At 43.3% G+C, this 17,307-nt stretch overlaps 1 protein-coding gene across 4 annotated transcripts in view; it reads left to right on the top strand.

The window, feature by feature from the left end:
• DYNC1I1 (dynein cytoplasmic 1 intermediate chain 1) overlaps positions 1-17,307 on the top strand; it is a 297,026-nt gene that overhangs the window by 185,795 nt on the left and 93,924 nt on the right. For all 4 annotated transcript variants that reach the window (XM_082693604.1, XM_082693605.1, XM_082693603.1 and 1 more), the window contains one exon: positions 7,867-7,992. In XM_082693604.1, coding sequence (XP_082549730.1) covers positions 7,867-7,992 — 126 coding nt within the window. The remainder of the gene's footprint in view (positions 1-7,866; positions 7,993-17,307) is intronic.

Genomic DNA, 17,307 nt, shown 5'->3' with positions numbered 1-17,307 from the left:
TTCCTTGTCATCCAGCCTTGTAGACATGCCCGTAATCTAAAAACAATACCCTTCCCCCTGAGTTCCACAGCTTCGCTCCTGCTTGTTCTCACACGTCTCCAAAACTTCTTATCTTTCTTCCACCGCTGTGGTCCTCGTGGTTGTGCCCTCAGCCTCTACTCTTCCTCCCAACATGCTCTCCGGAGGACGGCTCTTCCACTTCCATGTTCAGCCACCATGTGGCAGCCTGTTTATATCGCCCACCCATCACCCTCCAGAATTCTACTTTGCACAACCAACAGGTCCCCTCAGTTGTCTCATAGAATCTGCAATCACTAGTTCATTATGGTTACACATCTGAATTATTTTTTTCCCTACCGCATGTTAAGTTAAAGACATCACAATATACAGCAGTCTTTCTTCATTAACTTTCATCATTAACATTAACAACTATTTCCCTCTCTCCCAGACCTGGACTGTCACCGAGACTGTCCATTTCTCCACTCATGTATTTATCACCTTATGCCTGTGGTATTGCTAACCTTCTCATTGGTCTTCCTAAACCCATGCTTGTCCATCTGTGGTGCTCAGGGCATCTCTGGACACCTAGCCAGGTAATCTTTCTAAAATGCAAATCTGATCACTCCACTCTTTGATCAAAACTCCCTGTTGGCTCTAAGGAAAAAAAGTCTATACTCCTCATTGTGGTATTCAGAATGAAAGGAGGCAAATTTAGCAGAAGTCACCTTGCTGAAGAGCCAGCTGCACTACATGACCAATTACCCAGCACCGAGCAGTTACATAATGTGCACAGAGGCATACAGCCTAGTTGTGGGGTGGCTGGAGTTTGAACCCAGGGGGTTTGACCCCTGAGCCCATGTTCATAAGAACCATGCTGTGTGCCTTCCTGCAGTGACAATGACATACTAGCTATGAGGAAAATAGGAATGATAAATTCTGGACATTTATGCGGAATTACAGTGTATGTTCTTATGGGGAATAATAATCAAGGCTAGCTTTTCATTTGTGTATTTTATGTGCTAAGCACTGTGCCAACTGCTCTGAAGGCATCTTCTTATTTCAGTTTCTTAACTCCGATGAGGCAGCAACCATTAATATTCGTCCTTGTGCAGCTGAGGTAATTGAGCCTCAGGGAAGCTTAAGTAACTTGCTAAAAATCACTCAGCTAGGATGTGTGCTAGGATGTGGTCTGGAATCTGGAACCAAGAGAGGTTGTAAGTTCCGAAGAGCAAGAGGCAGACAGCACAGGCCTGCAGAGGTAGTGGAGGTCAGGATCTGTCTCTAGACGACTGGGATTTAGACAACTGGAGGGGAGAAAGAGTGTGTTCTAGACAGAACTGAGAGACAGACAATGCGAAGGGCCTCGTCTAATCCTGCTGGAGTACAGGAGCACTGAAGGGAGCGGAATCCCAGAGCCCACCTGTCATCAGCCACCAAGTGGGCCGGTGTTCTCTCCTCTTGAGTCTCCTTTTCTTCATTTTGATTAAATGTTTTACTTTAATTCCAGGGCAGTTAACATACAGTGTTGTATGAGTTCCAGGGGGACGGTAGAGTGATTCGACACTTCTGTACACGACTCCACGCTCGTTGTGATAAATGTGCTCCCATCTCCACCCTCCTACCCCCCGCCCCCGGTAACCGTCAGTGTGTTCCCTCTAGTTCAGAGTCTGTTTCTTCATTTGTTTCTCTCTCGTTTCCTTTGCTCGTTTGAAGAGGAGTGTAATCCCTCACCACCGGACTGTCATCAGCCACCAAGTGGGCTGGAGTTCTCCCCTCTCGAACCTCCTTTTACATTCAAACACCAGAGCTCGAGCGCCTGATTGTGCAGACACTAACACAAGCAGGGGCCCAGCCACTTGCCGCTGGTGTGTGGGTGGTCTGCGAACATGCTCGGGTGTACGCACAGAAATTAGATCCAAGCCTGAGGAAACACTTAGCTTGGCTCGTTCACTTGTTCGGAGTCTGGAAATTACACAGGAACCTTATCTGACACGTTCAAAGGCAACTTCTACTGTGTTCCCAGGTCGGTTGGTAAAGCTCCCTGAGGAATTGGCAGGCCCAGCCTCAGTGGGGCTGGTCCGGGCCTGGCCACGGTGTACAATGGCCATATGGAGCCTGGATGGATTTGTTTCCACATAGGGTTTGTGTGATGGGGTTTTTGGGAGTTTTTTGTTTTTGTTTTTGTTTTTTTGGTTTTTTTAAGAACTGAAATTTTAAAGGACAGAAACTCTACCATGGGGACACCACATTTACTTTTCACCATTTTTGTATAACCTGCTCATCTACACTGTAGGGAAGAGGTTTGTAGTTCTGAAAAGCATATTTTATATGGAGCCTGAGAAAAAGGAATTGGAGGGGTAGCTGGCCGGCTCCGTCAGGAGAGCATGTGACTCTTGATCTTGGGATTGTGAGTTCAAGTGTCACACTGGTCATGGAGACTACTAAAGAAAAAAAAAAAAAAAAGGAATTGGAACCCTCAGCTCCTACATCATAACTTTTTTTTTTTTTTTTTTTTTTTACTCATAACATTTTTATGGGGTTCAAAAGACCAGGTTTATATGCTTAGGAGATGAAGAGATCTGAATGGGTCTAGATGGAATTCAATAATATCAGGAAAGAAAACAAGGAGAGAGGCACAATCTTGGAGCCTTGAAGTGGCATATATGTCCAGGGTGTTTGCCTGAGTGGAACTGAGTGGGGAGAAAAGGAAGAAACTGAGGTTTCTGCATAGCTTGGCTTTGATCTCCTGGGCTTCTCAAATAAGAACCCTTTAACTTTGCAATATTTGCCAAATATCCACCAAACGTTATACCCTGGAAGAAACTGGGTCCCTTGGGGGGAATTAGGTCAGCTTTGTCATTCACTGACCGTTGTTGAACAGTGTGAGTCAATTAACACTCTCCACATACCACACAACGGCTTTTCCAGCCTTGTCCCAAACCACACTCACACCTTAGTCCCGCCGCATAGAATCCTCTCACAGGGAAACCGCCTTCTCCAACCTTGCAGTCACCCAGCGTATACAGCTGAGTAATCTCTAATAGTCCATTCAGTTTCCAAATCCAGTCACATTTACAGTAGCAAGAAGACTGCTGCAGACACCAACTCAAGTCCACCAGCGTGGCTTTGACCCTGACTTTATGCCACACCCTCTGCTTCTTGCTTGTATTAGGAGACAACTTCCTAATTGGTCTTTCTGCCTCCAGCCTTTCAACTGTTGAGTCCTTATAAGTATTTTGACCAGACTGATGTTCGTAAAGATTCCTTATATACTCTCACTGTCGTCTTGGGCAAGTTGCTTGTCTTCTCTTTGCTTCAGCTTCCTCGTTCATAAAATGACAGTAATCATACTGAGCTCACATGCTTATTGTGAGTATTATATGAGTTAATGTATTTATGGCCATAGGACTTAAACAGTGTCTAGTACATAAAAAGTGCTCACTGTGACATCCCAGCAAAAGCAGAGTAGCAATAGTATTAGTAGTTGCTGATTATAACACCCACTATCCCCAGAGTGAAGTCTAAAGTCACCAGCCTGTACTCAATGGCCTCTGTGATGAAGCCCAGAGGCATTTCAAGCCCTTTCTTCTTGCTTATAGCTTCATGTAACCTGCCTCCCAGCCAAAAGCTACAAGCTAATGTCTCCCGGACATGCCCTCCATGGCATTAGTTAAGAAAACTTTACCTCTGGGCCAGCGTGAGCAAAAGAGGGGATGTATTGGAGAGGAACTGGTGTACTTAGGGGATCCATGGAAGAGAGGAAGAACTGGACTCAGGAAGAGTAGCAGTCTGGGCCGCTTGAGGGACCTCACCGATAGGATGCTGTCATAACCTGACCCATTCGCCAGCCCTGGATTCTGTGTCTCACTTCCAAATGTGCCCCAGCCAGTCCGGAGGCTGTGATTTGCTCTGGGTCATGTACCAACTCTGCAGGGAACTAATTGTCCCTGGGAAGTCAGATACCCGAATGTTGAGGTGATCTCCAAAGCTGGGAGAATCACCGCAGACCAGGCAGATAAGCAAACCCTCCTATCTGCACCCTGGTCCATATCCCCCGCCCCTTCTTCTCTCCTAATAACACACCGCCTGACAGGGCCCCGTACATGTCTCATTTCTTCTTCGAAGTCCCTTCCAGTTTCTTTCCCTGCCACACCCTGACCCAGCTAAGGTGGTTCTTTTCTCCTCTGTGCTTCTCAGGACCCTTGTTTACATTTCCTCCTCAGCACATATCATGTCCTGCCTTTATGCTTGCCTTATAGTTATTCATAGCTGTGCCTTACCTCCCTGTCTGCAAGGGTGAGCTCCTGTAGAGCAAAGCACATTATTGTTGGCATTCTTGTCCCACGTCCCACCTGGCACAGTGCCTTACACATGTATAGGACACACTGGACACATGCCTCAGGGGACTGGAAGGGAAACGATCTTCGAAGCCAAACAGACTTTGAATAAGGCTCTCACTTCTTTTATTCGCAGCATAACTCAGAATAAGTTACTGAGCCCGAGACCCTTGGCTTCTTCGTCTATAGAAATGGGAAAACCGCTTCTACTTTAGAGGATTGCAAGGACCAAATGAGTTCATGTAGCACCCGGCTCGGTGTCTGGCATGTAACAGGCACTGAAACATGTTGGTTCCTTCCCCTCTGATGAATGTCAGGCTTTATTTCTCTATAGAAGTAAACAGCTTGAGAGCAGACCTGGTAATTTTCAGGTAAAGTTCTCCTAGGTTAAAGGTTGGATAATTCAACCTGATGAGGAATTATAAGCTCCACAAGTGTTCATATTCCCTTTAAAAATCATAATTTTAGGGTGCCTGGGTGGCTCAGCGGGTTAAGCCGCTGCCTTTGGCTCAGGTCATGATCTCAGGGTGCTGGGATTGCGTCCCGCATCGGGCTCTCTGCTCAGCAGGGAGCCTGCTTCCCTCTGTCTCTCTCTGCCTGCCTCTCCATCTACTTGTGATTTCTCTCTGTCAAATAAATAAATAAATAAAATCTTTTTTAAAATAAATAAATAAATAAATAAATAAATAAATAAAAATCATAATTTTAGCATTCAAGATTTAAATAATGGTTCAGAGATTTACTCTTCACTTGAGAGTAAGAAAATATGACTAGTCACGTTCAAATACAGCAGAAAAAGACATCTAAGAGGAAACTTCAAAATCAGAAAAACTTGAATGAGATATGAGTTAAATCAGTATCTTTAGGATTTATGATGCCAGTTGTAGAATTTAAGCCAAAGGCATTTCCCTTATATTTTACTAGAATTCCCCCTATTTTCAAAAAGGGTTTGAAAGCCAAATAATTTCAACTAGTTTTTTAATGGAAAAAAGGAAAGCTACAAGTGGGAGCCAACGATGAGTCCCAGATGTGAAGCTGCAGGATATTAGTGCAGACACATCTGGCTGCTCAGCGGCTACCATGGTGTTGATGTTTACAGAGTTGCCTTTCACATGTGACGTAGTTAAACTTCAGATGGACAGTCTGGAGACTTCTGTGTTTATCTGGATATTAGTTTCTTCAAATGGGCTCTGAATCAAAGGCCTTTCCTAATGGGGCTTTGGATTCAGCCTCTGCAGAGTGTTTTCTAATAAAGAACGATGACTTCCCCTGGTGGCCATATGCATGTGTCTTGCTGTAGGATCATACTTCCTTCCTCTGCATCAGCCAGCAAGTTGTGACTCCCTCCAGTTTTCTTCAGTTGAGGCTGCTGAACAAATGAGTACATCCACCCAGAAGACTCAGCTTCAATCAGTTTGGACAGAAAAAAAAAAGTGGATGTTTCCACTTTTAAGGGCCGCCTTCTGTTAAATATGTATATAGCTTAGTGAAAGGAAGGGGAAAATGAAGACATCTATAAGCAAAGAGTGATACGCTCTGCTATAATCCTGTTGCTGTTTCTAATGGGGCTGCCTTATGGGAATGCCAGGTAGGAATGGAATTTTCATGAAAGCCCTCTCAGAAATATGCCCCCCACCCCCGCCAAGATTCCTCCCCCGTTTGTTTAATTACACACACAGCACACAGCTCACACAGGGTAAGCACGTATTTCTAGTCACTTGAGAGTCATTATTTTACTGGTTGTGGTTCTTGCACTTATGCCTTTAATTATTGGCATTATTTGACAACAAAGGATTAAATATAAGGTCTTTCTACTGAGAGCAGAGTCACTGAAATAAAAAGACCATTTGTATTTTAATAGATTTTGACATAGTTGATTATGTGCTAGGAGTTATAAGACACTAGATTTAGAAGTTAATAAAAATAAGTCCCTATGCTCAGAGACAGCTTACAGACTACTAAGAGACATAAGTGGGAAACAAAAACCATAGCACAGTTTGACAAGGTCTTTAACGGAGGAACACACATAATGCTAAGGGAGCCCGTGAGAGGGAAGCGGGGGTGGTGGCTGGCTCGTCGGCATTGTTTGGAGGATTTGATCCGGGGAGTTACTGTTAGAAACAACACAGACAAGGCATCCCATTAAGAGTGATTATGAAACTCCTGGGCACAGAGGCTGTCCTGTGAACCTGAGAACTAGCCCATGAGACAGAGACTTAAGAGTGGGGGGTAGAGGAGGTAAGGGGGTGGTAAGAGATGAAGCAGAGGAGTTAGACAGTGACAGACCATGAAGGACCTTATATGACCTGGGTTTAATCTGGAAAGTGAGGACGCACCATTAAAGTATTTTGAGCAGAGGGGTGACTTAGCCAACTGTATGTTTTGTAAAGTCACATTGACAAAGGATAGGGAGTGGAATAGGGGAGGGATGAGCCGGGCAAGCCTGCCAGCCAGAAGCCATTCAGGAAGCTGTTGCCTTGATTCAGATAAGAAATTAGTGGAGGAGGGACGCCTGGGTGTCTCAGTCACTTAAGCGTCTGCCTTCAGCTCAGGTCATGATCCCAGGGTCCTGGGATCAAGTGTACATTGGGCTCCCGGCTCAGTAGAGTCCACTTCTCCCGCTCCCTCCAGCCCTGCTACTTACCCTCCCTTGCTCTCTCTCTCTTTCTCTGTCAAATAAATAAATAAAACTCTTAAAAAAAAAAAGAAAGAAAGAAAGAAAAGTAGTTGAGGAGACCCTCACCTTAAGGATGGAAAGAAAACATGCATTTGAAAGGTACTGAGGCAGGAGTATAACACAGTACATGGGGATAAGAAAGAGAAAGGAGTAAAGATGAACATGGAATGTCTGGGGTTTGGGCAGGTGGGTGAATGGTGGTGGAAGGCACCCAAAAGAGGAGACATGGGAAGAGCACGAGGTTTTGTAGAAGGCAAGAAGCTCATTCCTTTAAATGCATAACTGATGTGTCTATGGACGACTCAGAAAAATCTCCAGTTTGCAGTTCTGCAGCTGAGAGAGACATCCAGCTTGGAGATATAGATTTGGACATTTTTCAGCATATTCATGTGTATTAAAGCCATTGGAGTAGATGAGACCACCCAGGAAGAACGTATGAACAGAGACCCCCAAAAGGGCAGAAAACAGCCCACCACCCTCTGTGGAATATAGGTATTAGAAAGAGACTCTCTAGGGACTAAAAAGAATGGTCAGGAAGAGAATCAGGAGAGACAGGTGTAATGGAAGCCAACAAAGGAGAAAGAAGGGAGTAGTCCAAGAGTCAGAGAATGCAGAGAGGTCGAGTAACGTGTGTATATGGCAGTTACTGGTGATGCTCGCAAGCCCGCGTGGAACGCTGGAAGCAGAAACCGGAATGCAATAGGGTGAAGCAGTAATCGGTATTAAGGATGCCTCAACTCCTAAAAAGGTGCCATTTCAATGACGTAATATAACATCTGTCTATAGGAATAAGGGAGTTTTCTTTGTGTCGGCAACTTGACGTAACTCCTCCTTGTGACCTCTTCCGTGCAGTACCCGGAGCTGATGGTGGCTTCCTACAACAACAACGAGGACGCTCCCCACGAACCAGATGGCGTGGCTTTGGTTTGGAACATGAAGTTTAAGAAAACCACACCAGAATACGTCTTCCACTGTCAGGTAGGAGTCAGCAGAGTGAAAATAACTTCTGTCTCCCACTAGACCAAATATAGTTCACACTGCCTTGCATCTCTCTGTCTTACGTGCCGAGGAAGAGCCGAGGTTAAAAATGGAATTGTTGACAATTTTGAAAAATTCCCCCACAGGAACCTCATGTTTGGGGAAAGTGGCAACTCTCTCCAAACAGTGAGGAAGCCCAGTGGGGGACTGTGTGTCATTTTCTTTCTATTTAAAAATAGAAAACAGCCCCCCCTGAGGATGAGTTCATAAAGACCTCGCGCTTATGAAGAAATCCTGGTGTACCACTTCCTCTGCTCACAGCAGCACATGCTTGCCCACCCATGTGGACATCCTCAGAGCTCCTCCATTGCCCGCTTCCTCCTCCCTCTGACATGGAGTTCAGGGGAACGTGGCCAGTTTTAAGTTTACGGGTGCCATATTGCATCCAGATAATAACATTTCCGTAGCTGCCGTAGGCGAATACTTACCATGAACCTTTTTTGGAATTGTTGAGAAACATAGATGCCAGTTTCAGTTCAAGTGTGAGGATCATTTCAAACAGATATTTGGCTCCTTGTGTCTCCTGACACACTTGTCTCCTTTTTATCCAACATAATACAGGCTGAAATGTGTTTTACACTTGCGCACATTCGGCTTTTCTCCCTTGCCATGACTCTGCCTAAATAATAGGCCTCAGCAGTGGGCAATACACCAACTCCTTTATTATCATCCCAGTCCTGTGATTAGGCATAGGAAAATGCAAAACAAACTTCCCAGCTCAAAGTTTCAGTTCCTCACATATGACGATTCCGAGGCAGAGTGACAGATTGCTCCGAATACAAATACCTCAGCCAAAGAGGGTAGACCTGTTGATATTTGGAAGTTTAGTGACATTTTATATCTAAGAGCTGAGTATCATTTTGAACTAAAATATGTTTAGACTTTAGGACGTTATCAGATGTAATTTGGGGAACAGGAGCTGCTGGAATAAAAGTCCCAGCTTCAACCTGATTGAGTAACCTCTAACTCCAGCCATGTTTTTCTCATTTGCTATCTTAAAAACAACAAGAAATCTAGGTCTGCATAGTAAATAACCTTTAGTTTTTGAACCTTTGAAATAAGAACAGCTTTTTCTTTTTTTTTTTTTTTTAAGATTATCAAATTTGTCAGTTTGATACACTCTTTCTGTAAACATAGAAGCACAAAATCCTCATCTTGTTCAGGTTTAAGAGGTTTGCCAAATTACCAACAAAATACTAAAAGGGTTGTACGATAAGCAGAAGCACATTTTGGAAAAACAGTGCCACCGAAACCATTTTGATATTACAAAAAGTACATCTTGAGTTTTAAAAATTATAAAAGGTTAACACATTTTGTTTTGGTCAATGTACATGTTTATGGTAATTTTAAAATTGTATTAACTGATTATCGGTAGCCTGTGAAAATAACAACTTGGTAAAATGCTTAATATTCATAGCATTGCATAGTAAACAGGTCAGTAGGAGCCTAATAATGTTGAATGAAGACACAGACTCTCAAGGTCTTTAGAATTAACTGGAATTTTAAAATTCCCTACTTTATCACACAATGGTTAATACCAGTGTTGACTGAAAGGAGCATCTTCTCTTTCCTTCCTGGTATCTTTGGGATCATTTACTGAAAGTTGCACCAACACACATTTAATGTCATTATTAGTTTCTCCCTTAAATGATACAGTATATGAATTTTAGGAGAAAACTATTTCTTGATTTCAAAAAAAGAAGGAAGGTAGGGGCGCCTGGGTGGCTCAGTGGGTTAAAGCCTCTGCCTTTGGCTCAGGTCATGATCCCAGGGTCCTGGGATCGAGCCCCACATTGGGATCTCTGCTCAGCAGGAAGTCTGCTTCCTCCTCTCTCTCTCTGCCTGCCTCTCTGCCTACTTGTGATTTCTGTCTGTCAAATAAAGAAATAAAATCTTTAAAAAAAAGAAGAAGAAGAAGAAGGAAGATAGTAAAAAGGGAGGAAGGGAGGGAGGAGGTGGGAAAGTCAAGTCAAGTTAGAAGTACTCTCAAAAGCCTACCAAAAGATGCTGACCAAAATATCTCTGTATCCCTCAAATCCCTGCTATTGTCTTCATTTTTTCTGGTGGCCACAAGCAGGTGGGATTCTAAACTCTGCTTAGCATTCTCACTGGGAGAAAATTAAGGATTCTAATATTTTTAAACTTTGGGGTTTGTTAAATAATGTGCAATACATGTGAAGACTCCATATTGTAGGCATCAAAGAAAAGCTATAGAATTTAACCACACACGTTTAAAGATGCTGAGACTCATGATTGTGCTACTTATATAGAAATGATAAGTAGTTTATATAAATGACCCTTCATGTTCATGACAGCCACATTTATAAAATCTTATGAAAACCTAAATGCTGAATACCATTACACTACTTAACTTCTGTTATTTAATTATTTCTCCTAAACTAACCTCAGTGTAGGGGATAGAATTATCACCAGCTTCAGAACGGTGAAAGGAAAAGAGCTTCGGTCCCTCTCCCGAGAGGAGGAAAAGGAAGAAATGGGCATAGCAAAAGTCGTTGCGAAGCCCTTCTGAGGATCCTTGGTATATTAGTCAAACTTCTCCAGAAAAACAAAATCAATAGGAGATAGATAGATAGATAGATGGATACATAAATAGAAATAGACACACGGAGAGAAATTTAGAATTGGTATTTCTTCAGGAAACTAGTCTTTGCTCTGAAGGCCTTAAACTGTTGGGGTGAGGTTCACCCACATTATGGAGGCTATTCTACTTAAAGTCTGCTGGCTTAAATGCAAATTACATTTAAAAAATACTTTTATACCCACATGTAGACTTGTATTTGACCAAACCCCAGATCCCATAGCTTAGCCAAGTTGACACATTAAAATTAACCATCATACCTGAATTTCACCTCAGACCAATCCAGGAAACCAGTATCTTTAATAACTCCTGAAGTCTTACTAATTCCTTATTACTTTGGGCTAGTAAGCAAATATACCTAGAAAGATCAACTTTGAAAGTATTAGACTTTAAATAAATGGGAGCTTTCCTAAGAGGTGAGAAAAAACAGTAATTTGAGGACATGGAAAATATCTCTGTGACATTACATTTATGGGGAAAAAAAGATACTAACATGTACTGAGAATCTGTTATTTACATTCATTGTCATAAACCCTAATAAGGGTTTATTACTCCCCCAGATTAGAACCTGCAAGAGAAGTCATGAACTAGGGCAGGTGTCTGTGAATAGCCAAGCCAAGTCTGATGTCAGCTCTTTTTTAACTCTGAAGTGCGTGCATTATGTCATACAACATTTGTTGGGGATTCAGCCAGGGTCCTCTGGGTGGGTGGCTTGGGGGATGGTAAATAGAGAAATGGAACAGAGCTGTGTTCTCCATCTTGGCTGATCATTGCCGGCACCTGGAGAGCTGTAAGAACTATTTATGCGTGCATCCCATGGACAGAGATTCTGATCATTAGTCCCTAGTCTAGCCTGGATGTTTTTAAAATATCCCAGGTTGGGGTGCCTGGGTGATGTGGTCAGTTGAGCATGTGACTCCTGGTTTTGGCACAGGAATGATCTCAGGGTCATGAGATCGAGCACCCTGTTGGGCTTCATACTCAGCCCAGAGTCTGCTTAAGACTCTTCCTCCTCCCTCTCTCTCTCTCTTTGCAAAACCCCCCCACACACACATGCATTCTCTCTCTCTCAAACAAATAAATACACTTAAAAAAAAAAAAGGGAGAAGTTCCCAGATCATCTGAATATGCAGTAATACTTGGAAAACACCAGGATGTAGAGGCGAGATGAAGAAAGAGGGTGATAAGGTGACAAAAATAGTCGGTCTCTTTATTTGGAAGTGTGGGACTTTTCTTCTTGCCCCACACATCCCTTTCCCTCTTTGGCCCTAACTAGGGTGCTGTTTCTTGCCTTTATTTCTCTGGTGCTGATCTCCTAGCTGACTCAAACTGAGAGATTTCCTAACCACCTCCCCAGCCCCTTCCCACTTCCCCATCCCCACCCCAGACACCCTGTACATGCACTCGCCTCTGTGGGGAATGATCAGAAGACCCAGAGTGGTTGTTCCAGGAATGGGCTCAAGAACACGTTGAACATGACATTGGAAGAATGTGAATTGGAGAGTACCATTTCCTTTAGGATAGTGGTACACCGTGCTATAGTGGATATCTATGAAGTTAGGATCAAAGCCAGGTCATATCCATGGCTCCCAAAAGAAAACCTAATTGCTGTAATACTGAGTATGGCTGCGCTAGTGAGAGACCAAACCCAGTGTTGCCTGGGCAGTCAGGGAAGTCACAGATGAGTTAGTGGCTGGCCGCTGGGAATAATAAGGGCAGTTTGGTTTCCATGCCCTGAACTTGAATAATTACAGTATAATATCATTGATCTATATTTTACATTTTCCTAGCATTTCCGCCTTCACAATCTCATTGATTCTCCCAAAGGGAGGTGACAAAGATGTTATTCTCTCGGTTGTACTTGAAGTGTTCGTGGCTCATGGGCAGTAGAGTCAGTCCTGAACCGGAAGCCCCATCTGCTGGCTATATCACACCATCCATCACGCCACATTCCACCATAATGCGGGGATACGGGACTTGAGAGCAAAGGCTACACAGTCCATTCAAGGTGCATTTTTGGCTGCCTGTCATTTTATGATATCAATTAAGCATGGTCCTAGAATTGGCTCTCCTTACCATCTTCTAAACCTAAAGGGAATTTGGAGAGCCCACAGAATTACAATCAATACCTGCAAGATAAAAATCAGAACCCCTACTCACAAATGTATTACTTTTCTTCTCTATCCTTTCTGATCTTTGGTCAAGTTTATTTACTACAACTTGTTCCTTCTAGACAGTCCTCGCTGACGTCAGGCAATTTGAACGTGCTCCCACATCCTCGTGTGATGTTCTGATAATTTCAAAATGAGACAGTGTGCTTCGTAGGAAGGAATATGGATAGGGAGAAAACATGGGCACCTTACAATGCTTGTACTGGTACCCTTTTGGAATACTGCATGAGCTATCCATTTCTTGTTGGTCTTTTGGATTGTTTGTACTCTTCAGAACAACATCATTGCAAACCAATCCGATGGCTTGGAAAAACAGCATTTCTGGCACTGGAAAGCAAGTGCACAAGACACAGGTATCAGTTCAGGGTTCTTTTGTAAAGAACAGGCTTTTAGCCCAATCATCAAAAGATTGCAGTAGGAAGGCTCGTCTCTCCCTGTTAGAAATAGCAAGGCCAAACACCTTTTACTTCCATGGGCAGTTTCATGTCTTTGCTAAGCTGAATTCTTAGTGTGGGCTCTGGTCCTGCATTTTCTATTTTCATTTCTGGAAGAGCTGTCCATACTTGGAAAACATCGGTGGCCTGTGCATAGAAATCAGCGCGTCAGCCCCACCACACAGCCTGGCAGGGCTCCTGCCATCTTCTGTAGTGGCCTCCACACTGTCATTAGATTATGCATTCTGACCACCCTGCAGTGCTTACCCTGGTGTGGTCTTTCTCTTTCAAATGGAATGAATAGAATCAGAAATACAGATCTTAGAATTATCTGTATTGAGGTAAGTGGAAAAGCTATATTTAGAGCCTTGGCCTGGTCGGAGGTTTTTATTTTTACTTTTATTTTTTCCTGATTTGGTTTCTTTGTTCTTAGCATTCTCTTTTTAAAGAGATTTGACAAGGACCTGAAGCTGACAAGGACCTGAACCCCCAGCCCTTATTTCAGAGGGAAAGCAGACTGTAGAGTGATACTAACTTCATTTGTATCCGTGTTTAAAATCCTCAGTTAGCTTTTCTTCTTATGCGTGGTTTCGCTTCTCATTAAGATTCTATAAAGGGTATAGATGAGATCGCAACTCATGGCTTTCACCATCTAGTTTTTGGTTCTGGGTGAGGTTCCCACTGACCTTGAAGAGAACTACCCCCATGAAGAGAGATGGGAACACAGGAGGGAATGTGGGCTGGTGGTTAGGAGGGGGACGGAAAGTCGGGGCTTGGCTTCTAGCTGCCCACACTGCTGAGTCACCTGGGGGAGTTGCCGAGGCTTTGTTGTCATGTTGTGGAAAAGAGGCTTCCTGCCATCTCCGTGGAACTATGAGGTTTATTGCAATGAACTCGATGTCTTCTCACATCAGTTTTTGTCCCCCACCCCCCACCCCGCCCAAAACACACTCACAAACACAGCCCAGATTGTGGTCCATAATCCAGAACAACAAAAGAGCTATGGACATAAAGATAGACATTAATTTAAATGCATTTTCTAAGGAGTGTTTTGACCAGAAAAGTGTTGGAATTTGATTTAGGAATTTTAATTTTACTTAAATGAAGGGTAATTTTCATATGCCCTGACTGATTAAGAAAAAAGAGGAAAGAAAAAAAAAGAGGAAAAGAAAAGAAAAGAAATGGCAATTTTCTATATTTTCTTGAATGTAGCAAGGAGTGGTTATTCAATAGAAGTTTAAAAGAGGAGAGGGTTATGAAAATTATTAACGGGAAACCTCACTAAAATGAAGTCAGGAGGTTTCGGAAGAGGGAGCTCTTACCCGCTACTGCTCCTGGTCAGTTGCAGACTCGACAGGAAGAGACAGACTTGGCCTGGTGCATGGATACCACTCTACTACTCCAGCCAGAGAAGGAAGCACTTCCCTCATCCCCACTCCCCACAGGCAATGTCTCAGCCAATGAAAAACCACCTCCTTGGAACTCCCAGGTCACTCCAGTGGACTTTAGTTGACAACATCCATTCCACCTTACCCTGTTTCCCCTTAAAAAGCCTGCCTCTCTTCCCCACCCCTCCAATCCCACCAACTTGCCTATGGTTTTGCTGCCACTTGTTTGTCTTGGGTTGCAATTCTCTTTTTTATTCCTGAATAAACCCATATTTTGCTGGTAAAATAACAGGATGAAGAATTAGAAAGTTCTTTGACAACTAGGGCTACATATTCAAAATGGGTTCCTGGGGTGACCAAAATCAAAGCATATGATAGGTGCTTAGTAATTAGAGAACAAAGTGCATGGACACAGGACAGCTAACTAATGGAAGTAAACCCAGGCAGCTTTCCTTGTGATAATGGGTGTACTGCAGGCTGGAGAAACCCAGAAGCGACATCTCAACCATTGTTGTATAGATTATGATCCACTCTTTGAAGCATACAGCTGTGGAAAACCAAAGAACACATCTGACGTAAATGTAAAATTACATAATAGATACAGAATATATGGATTGGACAAGAGGAGGAGCAGCCCAGCACCTAGTTTGTGCCTTTAGGAAAAGACATAAGGAAGTTGACATGTACAATCATGGCATGGACATTGGGAAATACTTCTTTTATGTCGATTGAGTATGACTGATACAATGACTGAGGCTTGAGCTAGACACTGATTCTTATTAAGTCAAACAGTAGGAGCGTCTTTCCTCTTTTGGCCCAGAAAGCTGGGAGCAGAGAAAATGTCCTCCTGGCTCTTGTTATCTGCCCTCTTTCTGGAATCTTCTCCCCAAAATAATAGTACAGGCAGAATTGATGATTGGGACTCATTTAGGGAAATTAGATTTACCAGCAGGATTTCGGCAGATGGATTGTGTCACAGACAATTCCTTATCTGAAAATAGCAGTGGAGGAGTTTGTATACCTTACAAGTGACTGAGTGAGCTCTTTGATGCAGAGGATACCATGAGAATACACCTTAGAACAAATTCTTTTTTAATTGTTTTCTTTGTCTTATCATCTCGTATTGCAAGTGATCAAGCCGAAGTTTGATATTATTACAAAGCCTGAGACTTCCCAGTGTTTCCTCTGCCCCATTCTTGTGCCCATATTCCTGAAGGCACAGGAGTCCAACACTAAAGATTTTATTCAATTCCCTAAGCGCCCTTCCTTCCTTTCCCACGCCCTGAACTGTCTGAGCTGGGCTCTCTCCAGTTGTGCTTCATCAGGGAACTGCCCCAGAATTACTGATGCTATGCAATGAAAGCCAGGGGGCAATAAGAGCAGATTTTCTAGCCCATCCCTCCCCACATCCTCACCACTCTGCCACCCAGCCATTCACTGAGATCGGAGAAGCCTCAGTGTCAGGGAAATGGGTATTTTTAGGGAGCGGGTTTCTACTGCCCTTTTAGGATTTTTGTCAGGATAAAAGAGATTATATAGGTGTATCAGTCTGCTGGAGCTGCCATAAAAAAAATAAATAAATAAAATAATGATAATCCCATAGGCTTGGTGGCCTAAACAACCGGAAATAACTTTCCCACCATTCTGAGATCCAGGTGGCAGCCATTTTGGTTTCTGGTGAGGACTCTCTTCCTGGTTTACAGACACCTCCCTTCTAGAGATGTCCTCACTTGGTAGAGAGAGGGAGAAAGAAAGCAATCTCTTTTTACTGATTACCTGCCAAAGGCCCCATCTCCAAATAAAAACACAATGAGGGGTAGGGCTGCAACATATAAATTTATGGGAGATCTGCCCATTGGTAGAGCTTGGAGTGGAGGCCACTGGCTGGCGGATGAACTCACAGTGTAGGTGGTGTGCTATGTGAAGGACATGTCTTTCACTAACACCACAAGGGTCTCTGGTCCAATGAGTGGGGTTGGATAGTAATTCTTGCTACAAGTAAAAAAAAAAAAAAAACAAAAAAAAACATGTGGAAGATACAATTCAGTCTATAGCAATAAGTGAACTGAACCCATTTTGTAGACCCGGGGGCAAGAATAATGAAGATGGGGTTGACCCAAGTTTTGCTTTCATATAAGACCAAATTAGCGTGCCGAGTAAGAACTATCCCTCCTGAGGACATAGGTTCCAGGGCCGCCCTATATGGAGCTTCCATTCTCTGGAATATCAGATCGTGTTTTCCTTTAGAATACATTTTAATACAGGCGAAAGTAGGTTTAAAAGAATACCAGGAGTGGGGCGCCTGTATGGCTTGTGGGTTAAAGCCTCTGCCTTCAGCTCGGGTCATGATCCCAGGGTCCTGGGATCGAGCCCCGCATCAGGCTCTCTGCTCAGCAGGGAGCCTGCTTCCTCCTCTCTCTCTCTGCCTACTTGTGATATATGTCTGTCAAATAAATAAATAAAATCTTTAAAAAAAATAAATAAAGGAATACCAGGAGTTTCTTTAAAAAAAAAAAAAAAAAAGGAAATGAAATGAAATGAAACAAAACAAAATGAAAAGGAAAGGAAAGAGAGAGTCTCAGAAGGGCAACCCTCTCCCTCAGAGTACTAGGGTGTGAGGACCCAACACAGGAAAGGGAACTGAACTGCATGAAGGTGGGTTG

The sequence above is a fragment of the Mustela nivalis genome (assembly GCF_964662115.1).
Source record: "Mustela nivalis genome assembly, chromosome: 12".
NCBI lineage: Eukaryota > Metazoa > Chordata > Mammalia > Carnivora > Mustelidae > Mustela > Mustela nivalis.
This window is presented reverse-complemented; position numbering and strand designations above follow the sequence as displayed.